At 41.2% G+C, this 27,444-nt stretch overlaps 1 protein-coding gene across 3 annotated transcripts in view; it reads left to right on the forward strand.

Moving 5' to 3' along the window:
- Positions 1 to 323: 323 nt before the first annotated feature.
- ptpn2a (protein tyrosine phosphatase non-receptor type 2a) overlaps positions 324 to 27,444 on the forward strand; it is a 42,839-nt gene continuing 15,718 nt past the window's right edge. For 2 of the 3 annotated variants that reach the window (XM_061818967.1, XM_061818966.1), the window contains exons 1-4: positions 324 to 429; positions 15,099 to 15,189; positions 22,456 to 22,556; positions 24,657 to 24,755. In XM_061818967.1, the coding sequence (XP_061674951.1) occupies positions 352 to 429; positions 15,099 to 15,189; positions 22,456 to 22,556; positions 24,657 to 24,755 (369 nt within the window). In that variant the 5' untranslated portion in view covers positions 324 to 351. Of the gene's footprint in view, positions 430 to 9,276; positions 9,554 to 15,098; positions 15,190 to 22,455; positions 22,557 to 24,656; positions 24,756 to 27,444 lie in introns of those variants that run through there. The other variant, XM_061818968.1, reaches the window with a different exon arrangement.

Genomic DNA, 27,444 nt, shown 5'->3' on the forward strand with positions numbered 1-27,444 from the left:
ACACCCTTTCAGGTTCCACTGTCATTGCCCATGGGGGCATAAAAGTCCCCCAGCAGAATGATGGAGTCCCCAGAGGGGGCGCTCTCCAGCACTCCCTCTCTCTCAGGACTCCAAAAAGGGTGGGTACTCTGAACTGCTGTTTCCCACCCTGGGGCACCTGGGCCGTCTGGGGCCTGCCGTTAAGGGGGGCGGGTTCTGTCATGATCCTGCCGGTCCTAAACCTGGCTGTGCAGGTCCCCCGACACATCGGGAGTCATCAAGAGGCGCACACCTGCGCCTCATCCTCAGTAATTACCTGCAGTACTAATAGGATCCAGTAGACAGTCTGGCTTTTCCAAATCATTGCCATTGATGCCTCATTCCTGCACTTCCTCAACTCTGATCTCGACTCCCGGCGTACCGACCCGTGCCTGTCTCCCGACCTGCCCTGTAAGCCTGACGTCATTGTCACTGCTGCTCTCGTGGACTGCCTGCCTGGTTACCGACTATGGACTGAATATTTTTAATTTCCCGAACTGCCTCCACGTTTCCCCAGTCGTGCATTTGGGTCCAACTCCGTGTTCTGGTTATGACGGAAGGTCAGAAATATACGGCTATTTTTCATTTTTCTCTCTCTAGGCACGCCGTCGCGATCGACGCATTGAGCACCCCGCTCCAATGAATGCATTTTTCGGGGATGTAGGAGATAACTGGAGAAAACCCTCACAGGCACAGGGAAAAAATGTAAACTCTGTACAGCTGGGCCGGGATTTTAACCGGGGGTCCTGAGAACTGTGAGGCCAAGGCTCTACATCTGGACCAATGTGGTGCTGTCACATGTATTCATTATTCTAAATACTGGTGCTCATAACTTATACGATGAGGGCCGTGAGGACGTGGGAAATTTAACAAGTCTTATCTTAGCACCCAAATTGGTGCCGTGTCGTTTGCATTGAAACTGCTCGGCCCAAGTTAGCCTAGCGTGCTAACATTTTGCCTACGTAGAGCATACAACGAGGACCAAACATCAATCGTCGACTCATCCTTGAACTACTAGTGAGGGTCATTGTGGTTTGAATCACCTGCATCCACATATCCTTTAAATCACCATATCCTTTATATTTTTAACACCGGTAGCATGTGATTTGTGTACCTTGTGTGCTGACTGTGTTTATTGTGCTTTCATTTGACCTTAACTTTAACATAGAGTAGGTAGTATGTAAATTGTGTATATTTTGTGCTGACTTTGTTTATTTTATTGCTTATTTTTGATTATCTGCAGCCCGTTGGGCAGCACATTATTGTGCTACCTGTCGGCCGGTCCCAAGCCCAGATAAATGCAGAGGGTTGCGTCACAAAGGACATCTGGTGTAAAACTGTGCCAAACATATATGAGCGTTCATCATTCGACTTTTACAACAGTTAGGTCGTGGCCCGGGCTTCCTACACCTGCACCCTGAAATGTTAATCTATAGTAGGTAGGTAGGTAGAAATTCAGATAATGCAGGTCAAAGGCAAAAAAGAGGAGGAAAGCGACTTAGTCGGAAGAAGAAGAAGAGGAATGCACAAAACCTACAGCTGTATGTAGGGACTTTGAATGTTGGGACTATGACAGGAAAAGCTCAGTAGTTAGTTGACATGATGATTAGGAGAAAGGTTGATATATTGTGCATCCAAGAGAGCAAGTGGAAAGAGAGTAAGGCTAGAAGTTTAGGTGCAGGGTTTAAATGATTTTTATCATGGAGGAGATGGGAAGAGAAATGGAGTAGGGGTTATTTCAAAAGAAGAGCTGACTAAGAATGTCTTGAAGGTGGAAAGAGTATCAGATCGACTATTGAGGCTAAAATTTGAAATTGAGGGTATTGTGTATGTGATTAGCGGCTATGCCCCACAGGTAGGATGTGACCTTGAGTTGAAAGAGAAATTCTGGAAGGAACTAGACGAAGTTGTCCTGAGCATCCCAGAGAGAGAGTTGTGATTGGTGCAGATTTCAATAGATATATGGGTGAAGGAAACAGGGGCGATGAAGAAGTGATGGGTGAGTATGGCATTCAGCAAAGGAAGTTTGAGGGGCAGATGGTGGTGGACTTCGCAAAAATAATTGGCAGTGGTGAACACTTATTTGCTGAAGAGAGTGGAACATAGTGACCTACAAGAGGTAGAAGCACACAGGTGGATTATATTTTGTGCAGACGGTGTAATCTGAAGGTTACCGACTGTAAGGTTGTGGTGGGGGAGAGTGTAGCTCGCCAGCATAGGATGGTGGTGTGTAGGATGACTCTGGTAGTGGGTATTAAGACGAAGAAGACAAAGGTAGAGCAGAGAATCATGTGGTGGAAGTTGAGAAAGGAACAATGATGTGTGGCCTTCCGGAAAGAGGTGTGAGAGGCTTTAGATGGACAGGAAGAGCTCCCAGAAGACTGGAATACTACTGCCAAGGTATTCAGAGAGGCAGGCAGGAGAGTACTTGGGGTGTCTTCTCAAAGGAAACGGGAGAAGGAGACTTGGTGGTGGAACCCCAAAATACAAGAAGTCATCCAAGGTAAGAGATTAGCGAAGAAGAAGTGGGACACGGAGAGGACTGAGGAGAGTCGTAAAGAATATATTGAGATGCGTTGTAGAGGAAAGGTAAAGGTGGCGAAGGGTAAACACGAGGCATACGACAACATGTACTCTAGGTTGGATATGAAAGGAGAAAAGGAGCTCTACAGGTTGGCCAGAGGGATAGAGATGGGAAGGATGTGCAGCAAGTAAAGGTGATTAAGGATAGCGATGGAAATATATTGACTGGTGCCAGTAGTGTACTAATTAGTTGGAAAGAGTACTTTGGGAAGTTAATGAATGAAGAAAATGGGAGAGAAGGTAGAGTAGAAGAGGCAAGCGTGCATTCGGGTGAATCTGGTCCCCGGACATCTTTCAAAATCAACAAACCTTTTTCTGGAAGTGAGGTCCATCATGTAAGAGCTACGTTTAAAATTTGAAGAAAATCGAATCGTGTTTAGGGGTTCCTCATGGTGATCGAATTTTTCGAAATTAGTCGAATTTTGGTAAAGAATAGTCGATCAGTAATGCGGCAGATTTTCCGGAAAAAAAATTTCTAAGCTATCGTCGAGCGGCGTTGAACGTCAAGAAATTCCCCGGAACGTTTAGGAGCACTCATGAAATCCCTGAGCAGGTTGACCTCTCAGCCTAGTTGATGTTTACCTCTGTTAGCGCAAAGTCATTGATCTGTCAACATGGCTGCTGCGAAACAGAAAGACCCGCTGTATTTTTTGCTTGGGACCGTCCCAACCGCGGATGATAAGCCATCAAAGGAGCCAAACTTCCTTCCAGAAAACAGATTCTTCTGTCATTCATTGCTGCAAAAGAGGAATTCCAAAGACAAGACGTCGCCAAGCCTATCAGGGAAGCCGCAAAATCTGTCGTTCAGGAAGTCGTGATTTTTTTTTTACCAGAAAGCAAGGATACCAACAGTCGCGGAAAACAAGATGTCGGAGAAGGCTGAATCGTTATACGCTGATATACAAGAGCTGATGAAAATTCCAAAAGATCGATGATTGTCAGGAAGACCGCTTAAACGCATCGAAGATTTCAAATCCGGGTTGGAGGAGACGTTTCCATTCTGGCCCACGTGATGTCTTCGATCCTATTTCGAATGAAGAAGACTGCCTGTTCCTGAAAAACGTGATGGAGACCAGGACGAACGTGATGGGAGGCATTGATTCAAACTTGGCCACAACCGAGAAGAAAGTCGCGGAGCGTATCAAACAAAACACCATGCGCATTGAGAGAGAACGGCAAGGACAGCTTGAGACAGAAGTGAATAAGGAACTGGTCGAAGACCCGGTCGAGTCATCCGAAACAGATGATTCAGACTAATTCGCTCCATCAACATCGACTAGACTTCCCCAAAGAAGACTGGCTCAGATATACACGTCCCATTTGATGTACTGAAATCACCGAAATTAGTTTCAATGGCAATGAGGAACAATATTTCTCCTACTGCGCTAGCGGCAACCGTAGAATCTCTCATCAGCTCATGTGATGGCACTAGATCTGCAGTAAACTTGAACCCGGTGCAGTCCTACTGGTATCGGAAGGACGTGGCCGCCAACATTGCTGAGAGAATCCAGACGGACTGCGTTCCTCCCCGACCAGCAGCAATTCACTGGGATGGCAAACTAATGGAAACGTTACCTGATAAATACGCAAAGGATGATCGTCTTCCCGTGTTGATTTCGGGCGTGGGTGGGATCAAATTGCTCGGTGTTCCTGCCCTTCCTGTAAAGTCTTCGGAAAGAGCTGGTGATCTTCTTTCTAAAGCTATGCTCGATCTAGCGGAGACATGCAACTGTAGTGGCAATATTTCAGCTATGGTATTTGATACCACCAGTGCTAATACGGGACATCTCACAGCTGGCTGCATTTGCATCCAGGAAAACCTCGGGAAAGCTCTGTTGTGGTGCGCCTGTCGAAGACATGGGTGAAATCATAAAGGCTTGGGATGCTCTGGGTGTGGAAGTATCGAAAAGCAAAGACGTGTCAGTGTTTACAAAATTCAGGGACAGGTACTCCGAACTGGATTTGGCTGCTGAACTGACAAAAGACAGCAGTTCAGATCCTTTTATGCTGGAGCAGCGACATCATGTAATTGAACTTCTGACAACCATCAAGACAGGCACTGGTGACCCCAACTCGGCTGCAGTGAACTTGTTACCGCGAGGAGACTACCAAGAACTGCTAGACTTGGTTTTAGTTTACCTAGGAGAGGATAATACATCCAACTTTCAGAAACCCGGTGCGACACACAAAGCTCGCTGGATGGCGAAACTTTTGTATGCGATCAAAATTATTCTTTTAAGAAATTCTGTCGCCGATTTGAAAAATAGACTCTTGTCAAAGTATGTCATGGATAAAGTAGCAAGATTTGTGACTTTTGTGACGCACATTTATGTGCCGTGGTGGTTCACGTGTCGAATTAGCTCGGAAGCGCCGATCAATGATTTACAATTGGCTAAAAATTTGACAAAATTTGTGAATATTGATCCAGTGATAGAAGGGGTCCATGAATCACTGCTGATACTTGGTACCAGAAATGATTCTCAACAAGACAGAGAAACGTGAAATAGCGGAAACAATTATCTCATTACCAAAGAAACCACATAAAGACTCGGCACGGGACTGGTTACGGGAAATTTTCCCCCGTTTTGACCCTAAACATACGAAGTTGAAAGATTTGTGTTCATGCGATCCGTGGAAATTCTTTGAATTACTTGATATGGACACTGATTTTCTTCATGAAGATCCTGAACAATTGCAGTCAATGGAAAACTACCGAAAACATCAAACTGTCGTCCGAAACCTGAGGGTGACTAACGACAGCGCCGAGAGAGGTGTAAAACTACCTGCCGAATTTCTAAAATCCGCTAAAATAGAAAAAAAAACGACCAAAATATTTTCCAAGTTGTGGAAAATGACAGGAAAGCTGTACCAAAGCAATGGAAGAAAATGAAAACCGAAACTGAAAATTCGTATTTGCATTTGTAGTCTGTAGACAAACTGGGAAAAATGTAACATTTTACTATTGCAGCGTTCTGTAGGTACATTTCAGGATGTATGTTTTGAATGATGGATGTTCATTTGAATGAATATTTTACGAATACATTTTAATCTTTCCTTTTGGCTATTTTTTTATGAAATCACGAATATTTTATTGTTTGCAGTCCACTGATGCGAGTAGAAATGTAGGCTTTAATGTGTCAATTTGACTGATGCAAATGTTGAGATTTCCATCGCGATGAGGAACCCCTAAACATTGAAATATTTCATCCGAATTTCACCATTTTACTTTTAATATCAAACGTCACGCTAGAAAAAAAGTTCAGTTCAAAAGACTCAAGTTTTCAAAATTAAGGGGGACCAGATTCACCCTAGCGTGCATGACCAGCAAGTGGCTTTGATTAGGTTAGAAAGTAGGTTAGAAAGGCATTGAACAGAATGAAAAATGGACAGACAGTTGGTCCCGATGACATACCAGTGGAGGTATGGAAGCAATTTCGTGAGGTGGCTGTGGAGTTTTTGACCAACTTATTTAATAGAATACTGGCAGCAGAGAAGATGCTAGAAGAATGGAGGAAAAGTGTGCTCATCCCCATGTTTAAGAACAAAGGCAATGTTCAGAACTGTGGAAACTACAGAGGAATAAAGATGATGAGCCACACAATGAAGTTATGGGAAAGACTAGTGGAGGCTAGACTCAGGACAGAAGTATCTGCGAGCAACAGTATGGGGTCATGCCTAGAAAGCGTACCACAGATGGACTATTTGCCTTGAGGATACTTTTAGAAAAGTACAGAGAAGGTCAGAAGGAGCTACATTGTTTCTTTGTAGACCTAGAAAAAGCCTATGCCGGAGTACCAAGAGAGGAACTATGGTACTGCATGCGCAAATCGGGTGTGACCGAGAAATATGTTAGAATAGTACAGGACATGAATGAGTGCATCAGAACAGCGGTGAGATGTGCTGTAGGTGTGTCAGAAGAATTTAAGGTAGAGGTGGAACTGCATCAGGGTTCCGCGCTGAGCTCCTTCCTGTTTGTGGTAGTAATGGGTAGGCTGACAGACGAGGTTAGACTGGATTCCCTTGGACCATGATGTTCGCAGATGATATTGTGATCTGCAGTAAAAGCAGGGAAACAGGCGGAGGAACAATTAGAAAGATGGAGGTACGTACTGGAAAGGAGAGGAATGAAGATTAGCCATAGTAAAACAGAATATATGTGTGTGAATGAGAGGGGCGGAGGAGGAAGAGTGAAGCTCCAGGGAGAAGAGATAGCGAAGGTGGATGACTTTGAATAGCTAGGGTCAACAATAGAGAGCAATGGTGAGTGTGGTAAGGAAGTGAAGAAACGGGTCCAAGCAGGATGGAACAGTTGGCAGAAGGTGTCTGGTGTTCTATGTGAAAGAAGAGTATCTGCCAGGATAAAGGGCAAAATTTATAAAATATTGGTGAGGCCAGCCATGATGTAGGGATTATTGATGGTGGTCCTGAAGAAACAACAAGAAGCAGAACTTGAGGTAGCAGAAATGAAGATGCTGAGGTTCTCGCTTGGTGTGAACAGATTGGATAGGATTAGAAATGAGCTCATTAGAGGGACAGCCAATGTTGGGTGTTTTGGAAACAAGGTTCGAGAGAGCAGACTTCGATGGTTTGGACATGTTCAGAAGCAAGAGAGTGAGTATATTGGTAGAAGGGTGCTGAGGATGGAGCTGCCAGGGAAAAGAGCGAGAGGAAGACCAAAGAAAACATTGATGGAAGTTGTGAGGGAGGACATGAGGACAGTGCGTGTTCGAGAGGAGGATCCACGAGATAGCCTAAGATGGAAAATGATGACACGCTGTGGAGACACCTAACGGGACAAGCCGAAAAGAAAAAGAAGATTCTAAATACTAGTGCTGTCTGGTAAATAGCTGATCATCACATTAGTATTTTATCAATATTAAATTTGCTAACAAGCAGAAACTTTATGCCTTCAAGTTTGTTGAATATGTAGTTTTTGATGAGTCACAATTTTATCCACTTTTCTTTCAAAGAATGGGAAAACTGGTTAGCAGATCTGAGTTCGGAGGTTCAAATCCCAGCCTCACCGGTGTGGAGTTTCCATATTCTCCCCCTTGTCTGCGTGGGTTTTCTCTGGTTCCACGGGTTTTCCCAAAACATGCATGCTTGGTAAATTGCAGATGAAATTGGCTGTAGGTGTGAATGGTTGTTTATTTATTTGTGCCCTGCCCGGCGAGTGACCACTTCAGGGTGTACCCCGCCTCTTACCCAAAGATAGCAGTTATCGGCTCTGGGAAGCCTGTGACCCTAGTGAGCATAAGCGGTATACAAAATGAATAGGCGGATACTTTCGAAGGGCCATTGAAGCAGTTGAAATCTATTGCCATTGGGCTACCACCCCGACTTTCATTTGTGGCTTCTTCCTCCAAATGACGTTAATTTCAAAGATTTTTATGGCTCATGTATGCATCTGGATACTGTTTATTTTGGTTAAGTAGATTTGGCCAGATGGCACATGTAATCAACTGTAGAGCGCTGACCTCACAGTTCTGAGGACCGGGGTTCAAATCCTAGCTCCACTGGTGTGGAGTTTGCATATTCTCTCCATGCCTGCGTGGGTTTTCTCCAGGGACTCCGGTTTCCTCCCACATCCCAAAAACATGCGTTCATTGGACACTCTAAATTACCCCAAGGTGTGATTGTGAGTGTGGCTCTTTGTCTCCATGTGTAATGCGATTGGCTGGCAAGCAGTTCAAGGTGTACCCTACCTCCTGCCCGATGACAGCTAGGATTGCCTCCAGCATTTCCGCAACCCTCGTGAGGATAAGTAGTTCAGAAAATCGATGGATGGACAGATTTGGCCAAGCGGCACAGTAGTTGACTGATTATTACATCTGCCTCAGAGTTCTGAACACCTGTGTTCAATTCTGGCCTTCATTTATTCTTCCCCTAGCCTGCGAGCCTTTTCTCCCAGTACAATACTCCAGTTTCCTCTCACTCCTTCCCCTGTATGTGTGCACATTGCATTCACTTTATTGAAAATCAAAAATTTGACCTTACAGACGATCCTGATATTTTATTTTAAACCCCTTTCAGCTGCTTGTTCTTGTTCTTTCGGTCACGACCCACAACTTGTGGCCATAGGTGAGGGTAGGAGCGTACCTCGACCAGTAAATAGAGCTTTGCCTTTCGGCTTAGTTCTTTCTTCACCACAACTGACCTATACAAAGTCTGCATTACTGCAGACGCTGCACCGATCCACCTGTTCCATTTTTTCAAACTCGTGAACATGACCCCAAGATATTTGAAATCCTACACATGAGGAAATATCTCATCCCAACCTGGAGAGTGCACTCCACCCTTTTCCGACTCAGGTCCATGGTTTCAGATTTAGACGTGCTGATTTTTATGTCAGTTGCTTCACACTTAGCCGTGCACATCTACAGTTAGCATTGGAGATCATGGGTTGATGAAAACAACAGAATCACATAATCTGCAAAAAGCAGAGGGGCAATACCAAGGCCACCTAAGATTCTAACTAAAATTATGTCCATAAAAGGTATGAACACAATCGCTTTTTTAAAAATAAACTAACCCTTGTATCATTGGAGTTAATTTAAGGGTAAAAAAAAAAAAAAAAAGACATTTGACACAAGACCAACGACCAAGAAAACCAACAATGTGTGTTTAAAATGTAAAGATAACCACACAGCACAGTCAAGAGGGGCGGGCAATTGAGCGAAGCTGTCAAGGAAACATTATCAGCGTAAAGCTCAGTGGAGTGGATGTGAAAAAGTAGCAGACTGACAGACAGACAGACAGGCAGCCTCCCCCTGGGATCCCCACGGTCAAATAGATAGACGGCTGTGTAGATGGCTGCTAGAGAGGACTAACTTGGGGAACGGAGCTGAAAACATTACTTTGTCACACATAGGGTCCCGGCAGCTCTTATATTACAATGGAACAACAATTTGAAGACATTGATTATTCTGGGGGATGGCAAAACATTTACAACGTAAGTTGGTCGCTATACTGTAGGCCTGTGATGTTTTCATGCCGTTCGTTTGCTAGTTTAACTAGCAAGCTAATTGTATTGCTAGGATTTTAAGACGGTTTGGTTTCTAGACTTCAGGTACCTTTCCGAGCGAGAGGTCTAAACGTTATCCAGAAATGTAATTTGTTTATGAGAGAGAGAGTCAATTAACTTAGCCACATTTCTATCAGGTCAGACTAAGGAGAACTAGCTTTTTGTGCTAGTCCTCCCGTACTTCCGTAGCAAAAAAAACGTGCAAATGCGGTGTTTTCCCAAGTTAAGCTCGTTTAGCTGATACCATTTGACGGCAACAGCAGTCGGTCGCCGCTTCAGTCAGTTTCTGAGAAGTCATCATCAGCACGACTTCCCAAGAAAAAGACACCGGTTCGACCGCCATCTCCAAGGGAGACCTACGTTCACATTAGCATACTTCGGTTCCGGTTAGACCAGGCTGCTCTGACTATGTCACAAATAAAACTAGTTCAAAAGCAACATTCAGTCAACCAATACACTTTTTTTTTTGTTTTATCTTAAAAGCTGCTCTTATTTTGTGAGCAAAAAAAGAACACAAATGTTACAAAAAAAAAAACAGGTGGAAGTTGTTTCATAGATATACAGCCTGTAGGGTAGAGAAAAATGTGTACAATGAGCATACTTGTGGAATTGTATACAACTAATAATAGTAAATGGCTCTTGTCAGAGATTTTGGCAGCATTTTTTTTGTGTTTTTGCGTTTAATATTTGTTTCACTCATTCATGTTTGTTTTCCATTTTTCTGCTTCAGCATCTTAGAATTTTTTTTTAACTACAGAAATCATAGGTTGTTGAACCTCTAATTGTGTGTATATTTTTATATTGTCAAGGTGCAACAGTCGATTAGTAATCAACTAATCGATTACTAAATTAATCAAAAGATATTGTGACATTATCGTTTTGAGACTTTGTTTTGCTTAAACTTGACCAAATCCTCAGAATTTCGTCCTCTCAACACTACATATTCTTGGATTTCTGTAGTCCTCAACGAAAGTAGACTGTGTAGTAAAAATAATACATTTACAAGAACCTGCTTTTCCATCGGGAAAGAATTATCAACATTTTTGCCCATTTTCTGGCTTTACTGACAAAACCAGTAACTGAAACGTTATCAATGTTTGTGTGTCATCTGCATTGTAAATGTATTAATTACCGTTTGTGATTAAAAGTATATGAGTATTTTATCAGATTCTTTGATTAATTGGAAAAATAATGGCCAGATTAAATCAAAATTTGTGATTATTAGTTGCAGCCCTTATACACTGTTCTATTGTAAACTACTGGATAACTAAACTATACATTTTTTTCCCCAAATATAAAATTAAACGTCTATTTACTCTGGATTTTTTTTCAAGTAACCTGAACTGTTCAGTGCAAAATATAAAATTAAAGATGGCACATTATGGAGAATTTGACTTTTGAATTTGAATTGCCAGTATAGTATTTGATAGCGATATTTACATCATGTTAAATTTCACAACCAATATTTTGTGAGCTGCCTCTTTCTGGAAATGTTGTTCTGAAATTTGCATGATAGTGCTCTAACTGTGGAAGGGTGGAATGCTGGTTAGCGCATCTGGCTCATAGTTCTGAGGGCCCGAGTTGAAATCCGACTTCGCCTGTATGTCATTCTCACCACGCCTTTGTGGGTGTTTTACAGATATTCTGGTTTCCTACCACATCCCAAAACCATTGAAAACTCTAAATTGCCTATAGGTGTGAATGTGACCTGGGATCATTTCAGGGCGTAGCCGGCTCTTGCCCGAAGATAGCTGAGATAGGCTCTAGCATGACTGTGTGTGTAAGTGAGGATAAGCGCAACAGAAAGTGAATGAATGTGTTCTAATAGAGTAAAAATCGGTGACATTTACTATGATGCTACATGTGCCACATTTTTTTTTTTTTTTTTTTTTGCCCCTCACTTTTTTCTTTATACTGGAATTTATGATACAAGTGAAACAAAGGAGAGAGAAGAAATTGCTTTTCTAGAAGCCACTGCCACAAAAACAATGCAACAAAAAAGCAGACCACAAACAAAGTTTTATTCATTGTTTTTGGTCATTTGGTATAGACCTATCCGTGGTGGAATGTTTACAGCGGCAGTGGGACATTCATTGAAGTAGAATGTCAGTGCCTGCGCCCGGTTACACCCTTTTGGCAAGACTTTTTATGATTCAGAGAATATCAGGGCTGTTGAGTGTTACCACTCATTGCTTTCAGACCTAGATAGGCAGCAGTTTTGCAACAGCCATAATAGTATAAGTTGGAGCTAGTTGACTGCATTTGATGATGCCTTACAGTGGGATGCTTGGGGCGGGGTAGCCAAGTAAGAAGTGTCAGAAGAGTAGATGCAAAAAGTTTGGTGATGCAAACCTATATGTGAATGGATGTGAATCTTCCTGTATGTATATTCTTCGTGTTACTTGACAATGGATGCTACAGGTGCTTGTTAACTTTGAACTTTGCTTTTGGTAAATGGGAGTAATATCATGGACGATCTCCGTCTGCAGTTGTCATGGTAATTAAAGACATAGTGAACGACAATATTGTATGTGACAGGACTGCACGCCAAAACAGGCTGAGTTCAGTAGGTTTAAAAAGATTGTGTAAAATCGGCTGGAATACTTGATTCTTAGGCTGTTATTGCAAAACGATGTTAAAAGACAGCTTGGAAATGTTGAATTTTTTTTATTTTATTATTATTGTTTTTTTTTAAAGCATTATCTCCTTTACAACTTAAGCAGCTGTGTTATTGAGTTGAGTTGCCGCCAAAATTTTTCGCCATGACTTAATGGGATAGATTAGTTAGTTTTCAGTACACATGAATGTGTTTACTTTGCACATGTTTTAATACTTGCTAAACACGAATATGTTTGCATACTGATTAAACATGTCTATTAAAGAGTGGATGACATTTTTAAACTGAGGTCATTATGGTACAGTAGTGTTCTGGATAATTCCAGTCCAATGTGACTAACCAGATTAATCCATGTTTTCAGTATGTTTTTTTTTATTGCTTCATGGCAAACAAATTACCACAGTCACATTTGAAAAATGTACAGGTGTGGTCAGTAATGCCCGCAGATATAAAGTTGCGGGTCTGATTAGGGATGGAATCTTAAGACCTTAAAGTAACTTACTGGGTTGTTATACCAGAGTATGTAGTTGTTACCTAATACCATAATCATAATTTATTGACACCGCACAGACAGAGACAGACATTTTTAAAGAGGTCAATGGACATTCAATTTCAAAACTAAATATAGACCGTTCGCATTTAGATATATGACAGACTAGTCTAACGTTAGAACTTGGATCAAGTCAAAATAAATCACAATCTCATATTTATTATAGTTAGATACTGTGTTATATCCCAGAAATGTTTTCAGTGGAACTGAATTTCCGTTGACATGGCTCATGATGTTGATGACTTTCGACGTAAATGCACTTGCAGTACGTGAAGAAACTCGGAATGTGCTTTTGGCATAACTTCCGTTGATGCTCAGTACAGTTAACTTGGATTTCCTGTTTCCGGGTGAATACTGATTGTTTAGGCTCAGGCTTGTTTTGTTACCAACGTTTATGAAATAAACGTGTAAATTAATGTCAGGACTACACAAAATAAGTGACTTCTTTCAATATCTTTGCATTTCTACTCGTAAAAAATGTTACCTGCGTGATTTTTTTTTTTTTTGTGGTCGACTGTGCAGATTTGTGAGTGCGATGGCGCGTGGGCTACGCGCCTGTCAAATCACAGTGACTGTTACCAGTATGTGCAGTAGATTCTCAGAAAACCAACAAGACCCAGTATTCATGATATACACAGTAGACTCAACATTCATGATACACTCAGTCTTAAGGCTGTGCAACTGGGCAATTTGTTGAAAGGGGTGTCTTTTAAAAAAATAGCATTGTGGCATTCAAACAGTGAGGTCATCACTTTTGTGAATAACAGGTGTGAATCAGGTGCCTCAGGTAGCAGAATAACCAGAATGGCAAAGCTCAACCAATGATCACCTCCAGGATGATCAAAGAGTCTGGAGTTACCTGTACGTACTGTAACAGTGAGTCTGTGTGAAGGTAATCTATTTACAAGAAACCCCTGCAAAATCCCTGTTTTGCAAAGAAAAGGAACGTGCAGAAGAGGCTACAAATTGCCAAAGAACCCATCAACTGGCCTAATAAGAAATGGAGCAACATTTTGTGGACTGAGAGTAAAATTTTTCTTTTTGGGGCCAGGGGACACACAAAGTTTGTGAAACATCCCCCAAACTCTGAATTCAAGCCACAGTACACAGTGGTGACAGTAAAGCATGGTGGTGGAAGCATCATGATATGGCCATGTTTCTCCTATTTTGGTGTTGGGCCTATTAATTGCATACCAGAGAGCATATGCCAAAGTACTTGAAGATGTTGCCTTATGCTGAAAAACACATTCCCTTGAAATTGGTGTTTCAACAAGACAATGGCCCTAAACACACTAGTAAACATGCAAAGCCTTGGATCCAAACCAAAAAAGTTAATATAATGGAGTGGTCACCCCAATCCCCAGACTTTAATCAAGTTGAGAACTTGTGGGGTGACAAAACAAATGCTGTTTCTGAAGCAAAACTAAGAAATGTAAATACATTGTGGAATCTTAAGATAGCTTTGAGTGGAATAACCGGTGAATGTGCCTCAAGTTGGTTGGCTCCATGCCACACAGCAATTTTAAAAAACAGTGGTCATACAACTAAAAAATAGTTGAGTGATTCAAAGGATTGGTAAATCTTACAAACAAAAAACTTGGTACAAAATAACTTGAGGTTTGTAGAGTCAACGGCATACTGCCTTTTTTTTTCATGCCCCTTTGAACAAATTGCTCAATTGCACTGCCTTAAGCGTGTGTCTATCATTAATGCTGGGTGTTGTTGGTTTTCTGAGACTCTAGAGCATCGACTGGTAACTTGTTTGACATGTAGCAACAAAAAATATACTAATAACATGGATCAATCTGGTTAGTCACTTTAGACTGCTATTGTTATGAACACTACTGTATCACTGAATCTTGAATTCTAATTTGCATATACTGAAGTGGTATTCCTCTTGTAATACTCTCTGGTTTGTGTATCATATAAACAATGTTCACTGTCTTTGCTTAAGCATGCCATGCAAAGTTGTAAAAGATGCAATGAAACAGCATTTACTACAAAAGATAAGTCAACCAGGATGGCAGAACCAAATAATCTGCAATATTGCCCTGCATGATTGCATATTAGTTGAGCTAAACCACTTAGTTTGTCCAGCAAAAATAGCTTGGTCATCTTGGTGGACAATACTGACTTTACAGATTATGTTAATTACATCTACAGCTCAAAACAAAAACAGACAAAAACATCTTGTCCAATGAGGCCCAGGCTGAATAGAGCACATCTTTACCGAGATGGAATACAATTTCCCAAGTAATCATTTCTAAGCAAAGCTAATATTGTTCGTGTTTTATCTGCACCTACAGGAAATCCGTAACCAAGCCAATGAATATCCCTTCACTGTGGCAAAGCTTCCTGTGAATCGGAATTTGAACCGCTACAGAGATGTTAGTCCATGTAAGTCTCACAACAGACTTGTATTTTGAGGTGGCCATGATTTTACAATTGTAAAGGTAATGTTCTGTTCAAGTAAAAACAGTGTAAACAAGGAGAGCAAAAATGTGTGCAGTAAGTATAATTCAAAAACAAAATTGATGGCAAAATGTTGTAAATGTCATTTTATTCCTATATGAACCTGCAACAATGAATGCTGGAAAAGTGAGTGAGGTTCTGGTTTTGGGCTACTTTCACATGTTGCTAATTTACAGCAGGAATAATCAGTTAACTGATGTTATTTTGTTTTACACCGCATATTCGCGGATTTTGGTGCACTTAGGAGTTTTAAAGGAAGACTCTCCCCAAAATTCATATGTACAATAAACCCTCCAATGTGAAGTAATATTATTATTATTATTATTATTATTTTGGACATTAATTGAAAATAAAGAACATATTTGAAATCCAAGCAAAATCTGCATATGTGGCAGCTTTCAGAGCCAAACCGAAAGAAAATCCTTGACCCCGCCCCTGACGTCGCCGGTGTTTGCGTTACAGACCATTCATTCTAGCTAAGCCAAAATGCCGACCTGTTCTGCACCAAAACTGAGAAAACACACCCAAATTTGTCCTTCTTTAACCTCCCCCGTGCGGTCAACCTGACAGGATAAAGCTGTGGCTGTCACAGTTGAGGCTCATTCATCAGCGGGAAAATTTTCACGCATTTAATCATTACTGGTTATTAGCTGCTAAGTTATAGCCTCTCGTGATAATACTGTATAAGCAACAACATATTTTATGAGGCGGCACGGTAGCGCAGCTGTTCAATCCCGGACTTCCGTGTGTCTGCGTGTAACCTGCCTCCTGCCTGTTGACAGCTGGGATAGGCTCCAGCACACCTTCGACCATCGTGCGGCTAAGAAAATGGATGGATGGATGGATGGATATATACATGTAACGCTTCCCGGTTACTATTTATCGCGATCTGCGCGTGCAACAAACACACCCCCGCCGCCGGTGGATCGTGAGAAGCTTTGCTGCTTGAAAAGTACAACTTGGTGTTAAAAATAAAAAAGTCTGGCCATCTGTTATCTATTCTCTACATCGAAACCAACTCCTCAGAAAAGCATCAAATCTCCGCGGTCCATTTCATGGGACTGTTATTGTTTGTCATCAGCGCCACGTCCTTCCCAACACGTCGAATTCCGCTTGTGTGTGTTCTGGCTCAAATGCTTGAACATTGTACATTATTTTTATTTTGTTTGCTCAATGGTCGGTATAGTAATAACACGGAGCATCAACTCGCTTTGCTGGGTCTCTGAACACAACACTTCCTGGTTACTATTTACGGCGATCCACGCGTATCCCCCACAATGGCCACCACCCCCCCGGTCCCTTGAGAGAGGCTGGCTGCTTGAGGTTTAAAAAAAGAAAAACTCAGGCCACGCCGGCTGTATATTCTCTACATCTAAACCAACTCCTCACAAAGGCATCAAACAAATCTCTGCGGTCCATATAATGGAATTATTGTTCGTCGTTAGTGCCACGCCCCCTCTCTAACAAGTCAACTGACGGCTGTGTGTATTATGGCTCAAGCGCCCAGACTTGAACATTGTACCTCATGCTACTTTTGTTGTGTTTGTTTGTAATTTTTTCACAAAATGCCAGATAGTGGACATTCTCTGTTCGGTGAAACGTATCCACGAGCAATGGGGGGTCAGAAACGGAAGCACTGCAGGTGTGGCAAACGCTGATTGGGTGTCAGTTTTACAGCCGGGCTCATTGGAATGTTTGAGCTGGAGAGGAATTTCGATAATACTTTTCAAATTTAGAGGTGTTTCTCGGTGAAATCTGCGGATAACTCTGGCATTAAAACAAACGGTGAATCCTCATCTACTAACTTTTAATGTGTGCTCCCATTCCTATTAGTTTTGACAAAGTCTTCCTTTAAATGAATAGACGGGGCGCCGTGCACGCTGAGTTCCAAAAATCTGTAAATGTTGTTCTGTGACTAGACCAATTAAGTACACTTCCACACACTTGTAATATAGTTGGTATGCATACTAGCATGTTTTCACAGATACGTAAGCTACCATATGGTGGCGCTCACATGGCAATCAGGAACAATTACAATTTTACATTTGTAACCAGAAACTTACATTGACCCACAAGTGTGGGCAAGACATGACTCAAGATGTTGTTCACACAAATAGAACTGCATGACTTGCAAATAATAAAACAAATGCAACAATGACTGAAGAAATACTTGACACAAAATATGCGCTTCATTGCTATTTACATCCAGCATGCTTTGGATTAAGAACCTCCTTCGTGAATAAAGACTTGTCTACACTAGCTGTGTGTAGGGAAATGTAAGCTTCTGTTTGCAAATGTAAAATTGAAATTCTTGCTCACTACCTTGTGAGCTCCATCATAAGGTAGCTTGCATACTCGCTAAAATACATGCTAGCAAGCATTCTCACAATGTAACAATGATTAGTGTAGTTACACAGCAACATTTTCAGATTTTGGAAGGCGTTGTGCACCTTGTCCATTTTGGAGAAAATGTAATGCTTTGAAGTACATTTTATGGTCGTAAAAATATGGTACATATACAAGGGTGTTTTTTAAAGTGAATGTAACGTCAATTTTCGAGTTATCTTATCTACATGAAAATATACAGGTATCTTCAACTGTACCATAAAATTTATATCTTGTGCGATTTTATCTATTTATTTTAACCGAAAAGTCCAAGTATTTATGAATTAAAGTCCGAACTTTGACCTAATTTCCTGTACATGGAAAAACTCCTCCTTTCGTGTGGCTTACCTCTGACATTACAGGTAGGAGACCTGCTGTTGTGGGACTAGCTTTTAGTCGTAGCATTGCCTGTTGACACCGAAGAAAAACCCATTCGTTTTGAGAATTCCTCAGTGATTGTGAGCTAAAAACTGTAAAAATGGTGAAGACACGTGGGGTTCAGTTTTGTAGCAATTCGAATTATTCAGGTCACAGTTTAAATTTTTTTCAAAAAAAGACCCAAGCCTCAGTAGACGGTGGGTCAGGTTTGTGCAAATGAAGAGAGCTAATTTTTCCAAACCCAGTCAGCAGTCTGTCATATGCAGTGAACATTTCTCCCCTGACTCTTTTACTGGTGGACACATGTCTGAGATGGGTTTTAAATGTAAAAAAAAAATAAACCTGGTTCATTGCCTACCATACAGCCAGTTCTGACACCTGAACAGATCAGTGTTGTTCAAGGGGCAAAACAAGAACTTGGATCAGCTGGTGGACCTGGGCACGGTTCAACAACCTCAGATTTAAGTAAACTTATAAATATATAAATTTGTTCTTATTTTCTAAACTTTGAACCTTATTTTTCTTATATTAATTACATATTTTGCATGACGCATCTCCTGCAAAGAGGTTAACATCGAACCAGGAGATGCTGAATCTCCATCTTTGGTACATTCCAAAAGTTGCCAGACTGAAGAAGTGCCTGTTCATGAGAAAGGCATACAGATATCTTTCCTGGCTCTGAGAGCCCTCGTGCTCTTCGAGATTCCATCTCAGAGCTCAAAGATGAACAACTAAGAGCACTTGCGGCAGGATTCGTTCATCCTGACAAAGCCCAAGCTTTAGCCCAATGTATTTCAAGATTTTTCGACAGCAGATAAGATACTGTAATATGTATAACAACCTCTGGTGTTCTCAAAGTACTCATATTGAAAGACAAAATAATTCATGTCAAAAATGTTTTGAAACATTTATACAAAATGTAAGTTCAATAAAAATGCAACGATTGACTTGCAAAAAATGTTTAGTCAATTATGTTGTGTTCTGCAATATTGGCTCATACAGTTATGCAAGGCACACAAACATACATCTACACATAAAGAATTCCAGTATATACTTATACTCATTAATATTTTTATAAATATGTTTAGCATTTTTGTAGTGGGTAGATCTTTATGACTTGGTCATTCTATTTCATTATTGGCCATTCTTAAAAAAAAAAAAAAAAACCGATGAACCACTGATGTAGACCTTTTAAATCCTGTGTACTTTTGGCCATCTGCGTTGGGAAAGATGTCACAAATCTTAAACACACAGCAGGATGGAAGTGGCACACGGTTATTTCTGCCAACAATTCCCCAACACCATCTCACAAGCTGTCTAGAAGCAGAAAGTCGCATTAACCTGAAAATAAGAAAATATACTCTTATGACAATTTTCCAGAATGGGACTTTGTTTGAACATACATTTATTTGGCAAATGCTGGTTTTAGCATGAACAATAATAAGATAAATAATTATTTTGAAAAATCTGAATGTAAATGGCGAATACTTGGGCTAATTTTGAGAAATATTAATAATTTTTTAAAATAGGTTTTACTCGTGTTGTGGAAAATCCAGTCGCTGCCGATACTGTTGCCCAAATTGGAAATCGGCAACCTCAAGTACTCATGAGTTCAGACAGCTGGCAATAAATCCTGGGTGCACTGCAGCAGATGGTCTGGATAATCTGCCCTTTTCTGGTGATTATGTTGACTTCCATGGTAAGTAAGTAAGTAGATGGAAAGAGTACTTTGAGAAGTTAATGAATGAAGAAAATGGGAGTGAAGGTAGAGTGGAAGAGGCAAGCGTGAATGACTGGGAAGTGGCAATGATTTGTAAGGGGGAAGTTAGAAAGGCACTGAATAGAATAAAAATGGAAGGACAGCTGCTCCCGATGACAAACCAGTGTAGGTGCGGAAGCAATTTGGTGAGGTGGCTGTGGAGTTTTTGACCAACTTATTCAATAGAATAGAAAAGTGTGCTCGTCCCCATTTTTAAGAACAAAGGTGATGTTCCGAACTGTGGAAACTACAGAGGAATAAAGATGATGAGCCACACAGGAAAGTTATGGGAAAGAGCAGTGGAGGCTAGACGCAGGACAAAAGTAAGTATCTGCGAGCAACAGCATGGTTTCATGCCTAGAAATAGTACCACAGACGCATTATTTGCCCTGAGGATGCTAGTGAAAAAGTATAGAGAAGGTCAGAACGGGCTACATTGTATCTTTGTAGACCTCGAGAAAGCCTATGACAGAGTACCAAGAGAGGAACTGTGGTACTGCATGCGCAAGTCTGGTGTGGCGGAGAAATACGTTACAATAGTACAGGACATGAATGAGGGCAGCAGAACAGCGGTGAAATGTGCTGTAGGTGTGTCAGAAGAATTTAAGGTAGAGGTGGGACTGCATCAGGGATCCGTGCTAAGCCCCTTCCTGTTTGTGGTAGTAATGGATGGGCTTCACAGTTGAGATTAGACTGGAATCACTTTGGACCATGATGTTCACAGATCTTATCTGTAGTAAAAGCAGGGAGCAGGTGGAGGAACAATTAGAAAAATGGAGGTACACACTGAAAAGGAGAAGAATGAAGATTAGCCGCAGTAAAACAGAATATATGTGCGTGAATGCGAGAGGTGGAGGGGGAATAGTGAGGCTACAGGGAGAAGAGATAGCGAGGGTGGAGGACTTCAAATATTTAGGACAATACAAAGCAATGGTGAGTGTGGTAAGGAAGTGAAGAAAAGGGTCCAAGCAGGATGGAACAGTTGGTGGAAGGTGTCTGGTGTTCCATGTGACAGAAGAGTATCCGCTAGGATGAAGGGTAAAGTTTATAAAACAGTGGTTAGGCCGGCCATGATGTACGGATTAGAGACAGTGGCTCTGAAGAAACAACAGGAAGCCAAACTGGAGGTAACAGAAATGAAGATGCTGAGGTTCTCGCTTTGTGTGAACAGGCTGGTTAGGATTAGAAATGAGCTCATTAGAGGGACAGCCAAAGTTGGATATTTTGGAGACAAGGTTAGAGAGAGCAGACTTCGATGGTTTGGACATGTTCAGAAACGGGTGAATGAGTATATTGGAAGAAGGGTGCTGAGGATGGAGCTGCCAGGCAAAAGAGCAAGAGGAAGACCAAAGAAAAGGTTGATGGATGTTGTGAGAGAGGACATGAGGACCGTGGGCGTTGGAAAGGAGGATGCACGAGATAGGCTTAAATGGAAAAGGATGACACACTGTGGTGACCCTTAACGGGACAAGCTGAAAGAAGAAGATGTTTCCTCTCATGGGAAAAAAAAACTTTCTTCGGTTGTTTGCATGGGTATGCAGCATTTACATGCACACCCTTCTTCAGCTCAAAGACCCATATCAGTCCACTATACAGAAACATCCAGCCCATTTACATTTCTATTATAAGCATTTAGTGCCCAAACAAAACCACAAGATACTGGTTTACGGCTTTCAGTATATAGTTTAGTGGTTTTGCTCATGACCCCTTGGGAAAATTGTGACTAAAATGGGGATGGACGGGTTTGGGTACTGTCTGGTTATGGCATCAGTTTACCACCTGAACCTTACCTGAAATTATATTTATGGTGAAGCAAGTTATGACCAGCTATTGCTCTCAAATTAACGTGACAACTTTTGAAACGGATTTCGCTCATTTAAAGCCTTTTTTATTAAAATATACGAACTTAGACTAAATACACGGCTTTTCCATAATTAAAAAAAAAAAAAAGACGGAAAACTTCATATATACATTCAGGATATCGGACCACTACTATTTATCAGTTTATGGCTAAATAAACAAAACAACAAATTCAGAAATTCTTACCAGTCAGTTTCCAACACGAGCCATGTTGTCCTCCCTGGGTCTTAGTGCTTGCTTGGCATCTTCATCGCCAGCTATTTTGTCTGCATTTGTATGTGTGTTCTGTCTAACTGGCTGAAATTGATAACCTTTAACGTCTTGCCTTTATAAAGCTCGTTTTTTTCACTGTCTTCGTGGGACCCTTTAGAATCATGTTCACCGCTCGAATTATCGGAAAATTTATCGTTGTATATTGGAGACAAATGTGATGCGCTGTGATGTTTATCTCAACTTCTGACGTCACGTCCCCTCTCGGGATTTTTCGCTGTGTGCTCGAGGATTTCCGGTGCATTCAGCAATGTGCGATCAATTTTTGCTGATAATCAGAAAATACAAATGGTTCCTTCATAATGGATTTTAGATTTGAATTCAGCATAAAAACTGTGTAATATAAGCAAAAGTTGCTTTGAAGACTTTACATACCCTTTCATACTGCATCCAATATTTTCAGTATTCGCAGAGGGGCGGGAGTAAAGAACGTAACCACTGAAAATAACAAGGGAACACTACATTCTTAATCGTAGTCAATAATGTTCTTCATGTTATGTACATTACGTAATAACATTTTTTGCCTCTCCTGATTTTAGATGATCACAGCCGAGTAAAACTTGAAAACTCTGAAAATGACTACATCAATGCAAGTTTAGTAGCGGTGGAAGAAGCCCATCGAGCTTACATTCTTTCTCAGGTGAGGTATGATACGAGAAAGTCTTGTGTTTACAATACTTATTCAGTCACTCACATTTGACGAGCATGATCGTGCCCACGCGCCATCGCGCTTGCAAATCTGCACAGTCGAGTACGAAAAATCATGCGCGTAAAATTTGCTACGGGTAGAAATACATAGATATTCTCAGCACACATGAAAACCAATCTAGCGCAGTGAACCACAGCCTGAATTATTTTTTTTTTTTAACACGGAAGCCCACGGTCTCCTGCTGTTTATCTTACTCCGCCCCGCTTCGGATCTTGAAGGGGTACACTCATAATTAAAAACACCATCCACCCACACAGTCTGGGCTACGTAGAGCATGCTGCTTGTATGGACTCAATCATAAAGGTAAAAGTTAAAAAAAAAAAAAGTGCTGTTGCTTTAATGAATGCTGGGGTATGTGAATAATAGAAGGAAAAGTGGTGAAACTGGATGAGATTTTCAATTTTTTTGAGTAAAAAAGGTCTGGTCTGAAGCCAAAGTAGAAAGTACAGGATGACATGGTGGCTAATGTTAAAATCCCACCTTGGTACAGCCTGATTGAGGATGAAAGCACAGATAATACAGTGCACAAAAAACTAATTCTGTATTTTAAATATTGGAGGCAACATAACATTAACCTTAAAACTGTTTGGGAGCATCATTTACCTTTCAATATGCATTGCTAAAGATATTCTGCAAGCAATAATTCAGTTTTACACCAAGAAAAACAGACAGGGATATCATTCTGGTTTAAAAAAAACAAAACAAAAAAAAAAACAAAAACAAAGCATCAAGTGACCTTTCAAATTTCTAGCTCATAGTTGGCTTGGTTTAGTTAGTCACTCACATTTGACGAGCGTGATAGCGCTCGCGCGCCTTTGCATTCTCAAATCCGCACAGTCGAGCACGAAAAATGACGTGCGTAAAATTTGTTATGAGTAGAAATAATAGATATTGAAAGACGTCACTTATTTTGTGTAGTCTTGACACTAATTTACGTGTTTATTTCATAAAAGTTAACTAAACAAGCCTGATCCTAAACAATCAGTCTTGACCCGGAAACAGAAAATACAAGTTAACCATACTGACCATGTCCGGAATTGATGCCACAAGCGCATGTTCAGAGCTTCTTCATGTACTGCGAACACATTTATATTGAAAGTCATCAACATAATAAGCCACGTCAAAGGAAATTCAGTTACACCATGGGTGCTCTATGCGTCGATCACGAGGGAGTTTTGGTTGGTCGTGTCACGGCGTGCCCAAAAAAAAAAAGAAAAAAAATAGACGCTAGAAGATCATCCACCTCGTCATTTGATTCCGGTGTGGCAAGCCGGCCTCCTATTTACCGCAGTCGCGGTGAAACGAGCGTGCACGCTAACTATAATGCGTATGAGATTGTGATTTACTTTGAGTTGATCTAAGTTCTAACAGTCATTTTCCCCATGTTATGCGTTATCTTGAAGTTGAAAACTTTTCCCCTCCACATGCTTTAGGAAGCTATAAATCATTTTATTAGCGGATTGACAATATCGATAGTGCCGTGAATTACGCTAGATTATAATACATCACGATTGCCGACAGGAATGTTTGTTACAATGTATCGCTAGCTTGTTGCCACTAACGCCCATTATCTTGAACTAAACTTGCAGCATTTTCAAAACATTGTGGGTATAGATGGTTCGTCTTTATTCATTGACAGGCCAGTGCATTTAAGTTTTCTTCAGTTTCAGAACAAACATTTTTATTGATGACAAATTTTAAATGCCATTTTATATCATGTTCTACTAATAGTTAAAATTGGAAATTAAAATTTCTGAGTTTAAATTTTTGTTTTCTATTTTAGTTATTTTATTTTTAATTTACAGTTATGTTATATTAATCTAGTAAGTTATTTTAAGGTCTTGAGATTCCATCCCTAATCACACCCGTAACTTTATCTGCGAGCATGACTGACCACACCCGTACATTTTTCAGATATGAGTGACTGCCTATTACATTAATTGTCTCGGCGTATATGAAGAAAGATACAATGGCTTAAAAAAAGTCTCTTAGTGACAACAGTTTCTAATTTATGTTCATTGGGATTTACAGGGGCCTTTAAGGAACACTTGTGGTCACTTCTGGCTGATGATTTGGGAGCAGTGTTCCAAAGCTGTTATAATGCTGAACAGAATAATTGAAAAGGAATCTGTAAGTATAAATCAGTTCATCACCTCAGACCCTCATTGTCTTTTCAAGAGACAAATGTCCACACTGGGCTCTAAATTTATTTTATTTATTTTTTTATAAATGTAGACGTTGGTTTACTTGCAATTTTTTTAACTTGTCAGGTCAGAAATCGCTACATACAAGTTAAAGACAATAAAATCCATGTTTAAAAATTTAAACTGTTTGCACTGCGATTGACTGGCACCCAGTTCAGTTTGTACCTCGTCTCCTGCTGCAAGATAGCTGGGATTGGCTCCAGCACTCCCATGACCCTTCTGAGGATATGTGGCTTTGAAAGTTGATCGATTTTTACATTTTAAATGACACAATCCTTCAGATGTACAGTAATCCCTCTCTACTCCGCAGATCACCTATCGTGAATCCAGTGCATTGCCCAAAAAAAAAAGCTAGCTCTGCTTACATTAGGTACTATATTTATGTGAGGCAGATTGCTATAACGCGGATTGATACAGGGCATGTTCCCAGCGCAACATGTGGAACCTCCATCCATCCATTTTCTTCACCGCTTATCCTCACGAGAATCGCGGAGAGTGCTGGAGCCTATCCCAGCTGTCAACGGGCAGGAGGCGGCGTACATCCTGAACTGGTTGCCAGCCAATCGGAGGGCACATAGAGACAAACAGTTGCACCCACAATCACACCTTGGAGGAATTTAGAGTCTCCAATTAATGTTGCATGTTTGTGGAATGTGGGAGGAAACCGGAGTGCCTGAAGGAAACCCACGCAGGGACTGGGAGAGCATGCAAACTCCACACAGGTGGGTCTGGGATTGAACCCAGGACCTCAGAACTGCGAGGCCAACACTTTTACCAGCTGCACCACTGTGCTGCCCATGTGGAGCAATAAAGCAAAAAACATGATTGGTTGCTGGCGCTACATCAACCAATGAGAGTGGCAACTTCCCTTGTCCCACCCATTTCCTTGTTGTCGACGTCTTGTCCATGTGGTTGACCAGCTGCATATGCACAGTATCTTAGTCTTATGTTTGTGATAACTTTTTTTTTTTTTTTTTTTTTTTTTTTTTAAAGCGATCGCATTTTTTGATTATGTAGTTGCAATATTATACCACCTCATTGTTGTAGCCCAGCGATAGCTTCCTCTGTGGCGCCTGAGATGTGGTAACACCGCGGGCGCACTCCTTTTTGGGACACATCAGGAGGAATCAACCACTTTGTGCAGCAAATGGTTCAGGCACTGTGGGGACCTACTGGGATGTCCTCCAAAGCTCTGGAACAGGAACAGGGCACTTTTCACCTTGTTGGACCCTGTATTGTGTTTTTCACACTCGAGGATGAGGCTTTTTGATCAGAAAAGGCTGGTTTGAATAATTTAAAAAATATACAGCCTCAGAAACGTGCCTGCTCGTCAGTAGTGGAGAAACCTTTTTAACACGCATGCTTCTTCCAAGGACCGTGGTTCGAATCATCATGTTGCAATGCTGCAGGTGAGTGAACTTAAAGGGGAAGTCCGGTCGTTGAATTAACAATGTATCAAATAGGTCACGTCATATGTACTGTACCTTGAAAATTTGAGATTAATCTGATATCATTTAATACTGTTTCGAGAAGATTTTTATCGTCAATTACGAATTTTCATGGGTGCCGCTATTTTGGCGAGTCACATGACCTATGTGCGCGGATGTGACGTATTATGTGCACAAACAAAGGCTCGCTAACATTGTGACACAATTATGGCCAGCGCTGATTTCTTGGCTTTATCCTCATCTGATGAAGAAATAGCAGTATCGGTTGCTCGCGAAGACAGAGGAATACTTCCAAATAAGTTGCTCAATGGTGAAATATTTTATGCCTTCACCTAGAATTTAGACGGTGAATTTTATACAACCTAACCTTTTAAATGTTTATACACACACACACAACCTTTTCCACCTCCCCGAGAGGAGTTGCGTCAGGAAGGGCATCCGGCGTAAAAAGAGTGCCAAACAAATATGAGCGTTCTTCTGAGATGACACGCCTAACGTGACAAGCTGAAAGAAAGTAAAAACAACCTTTCCCACAATATAAGGCCCACCTTTTACTGATGGGTTCTACCTGAGTTGCCTTTTTCACATCCTTCATCGCCACGAGGGCTTTCCTCAGTGCAGGCTTCCAGAGGACAATGCCATGAAACTCACTATGGAGGGAAATGCAGTCCAGGTCCTTGGCAAATGTCTTTCCTTCCAGTTCCTCAACTTCCTAACAACAAAGATTCATCAGTGGATTGTCCATGGCTGCGCATCGGTCGCATGTGCTCCAATGATCAGATGGCTGGCCACACTCCAAATCGATAGGATGGATGAATGGTGTGTCCCGCCGGCCGGCCTCCAAAGAGTCATTCCCGTCCGAACAACCATCCGAAAATTCTACATTTACAGCCACAGGTTCAAATCTGTAAGGAACTATTCCTCCGTCTTCCCGATCAACCGATACTGATATTTCTTAATCAGATGAGGATAAATCCGAGAAATCAGCGCTGGCCATAATTGTGTCACAACGTAAGCAAACCTTTGATTGCGCACGTAATAAGTGACATCCACGCAGTAGGTCATGTGACTCACTAAAATGGCGGCGCCCATGAAAATTCATAATTGCCGATAAAAATCTTCTCAAAAACACTATTAAATGATATCGACTTAACCTCAAATTTTCAA

Source organism: Syngnathoides biaculeatus, chromosome 5 (genome assembly GCF_019802595.1).
Source record: "Syngnathoides biaculeatus isolate LvHL_M chromosome 5, ASM1980259v1, whole genome shotgun sequence".
In the NCBI taxonomy this organism is placed as follows: domain Eukaryota; kingdom Metazoa; phylum Chordata; class Actinopteri; order Syngnathiformes; family Syngnathidae; genus Syngnathoides; species Syngnathoides biaculeatus.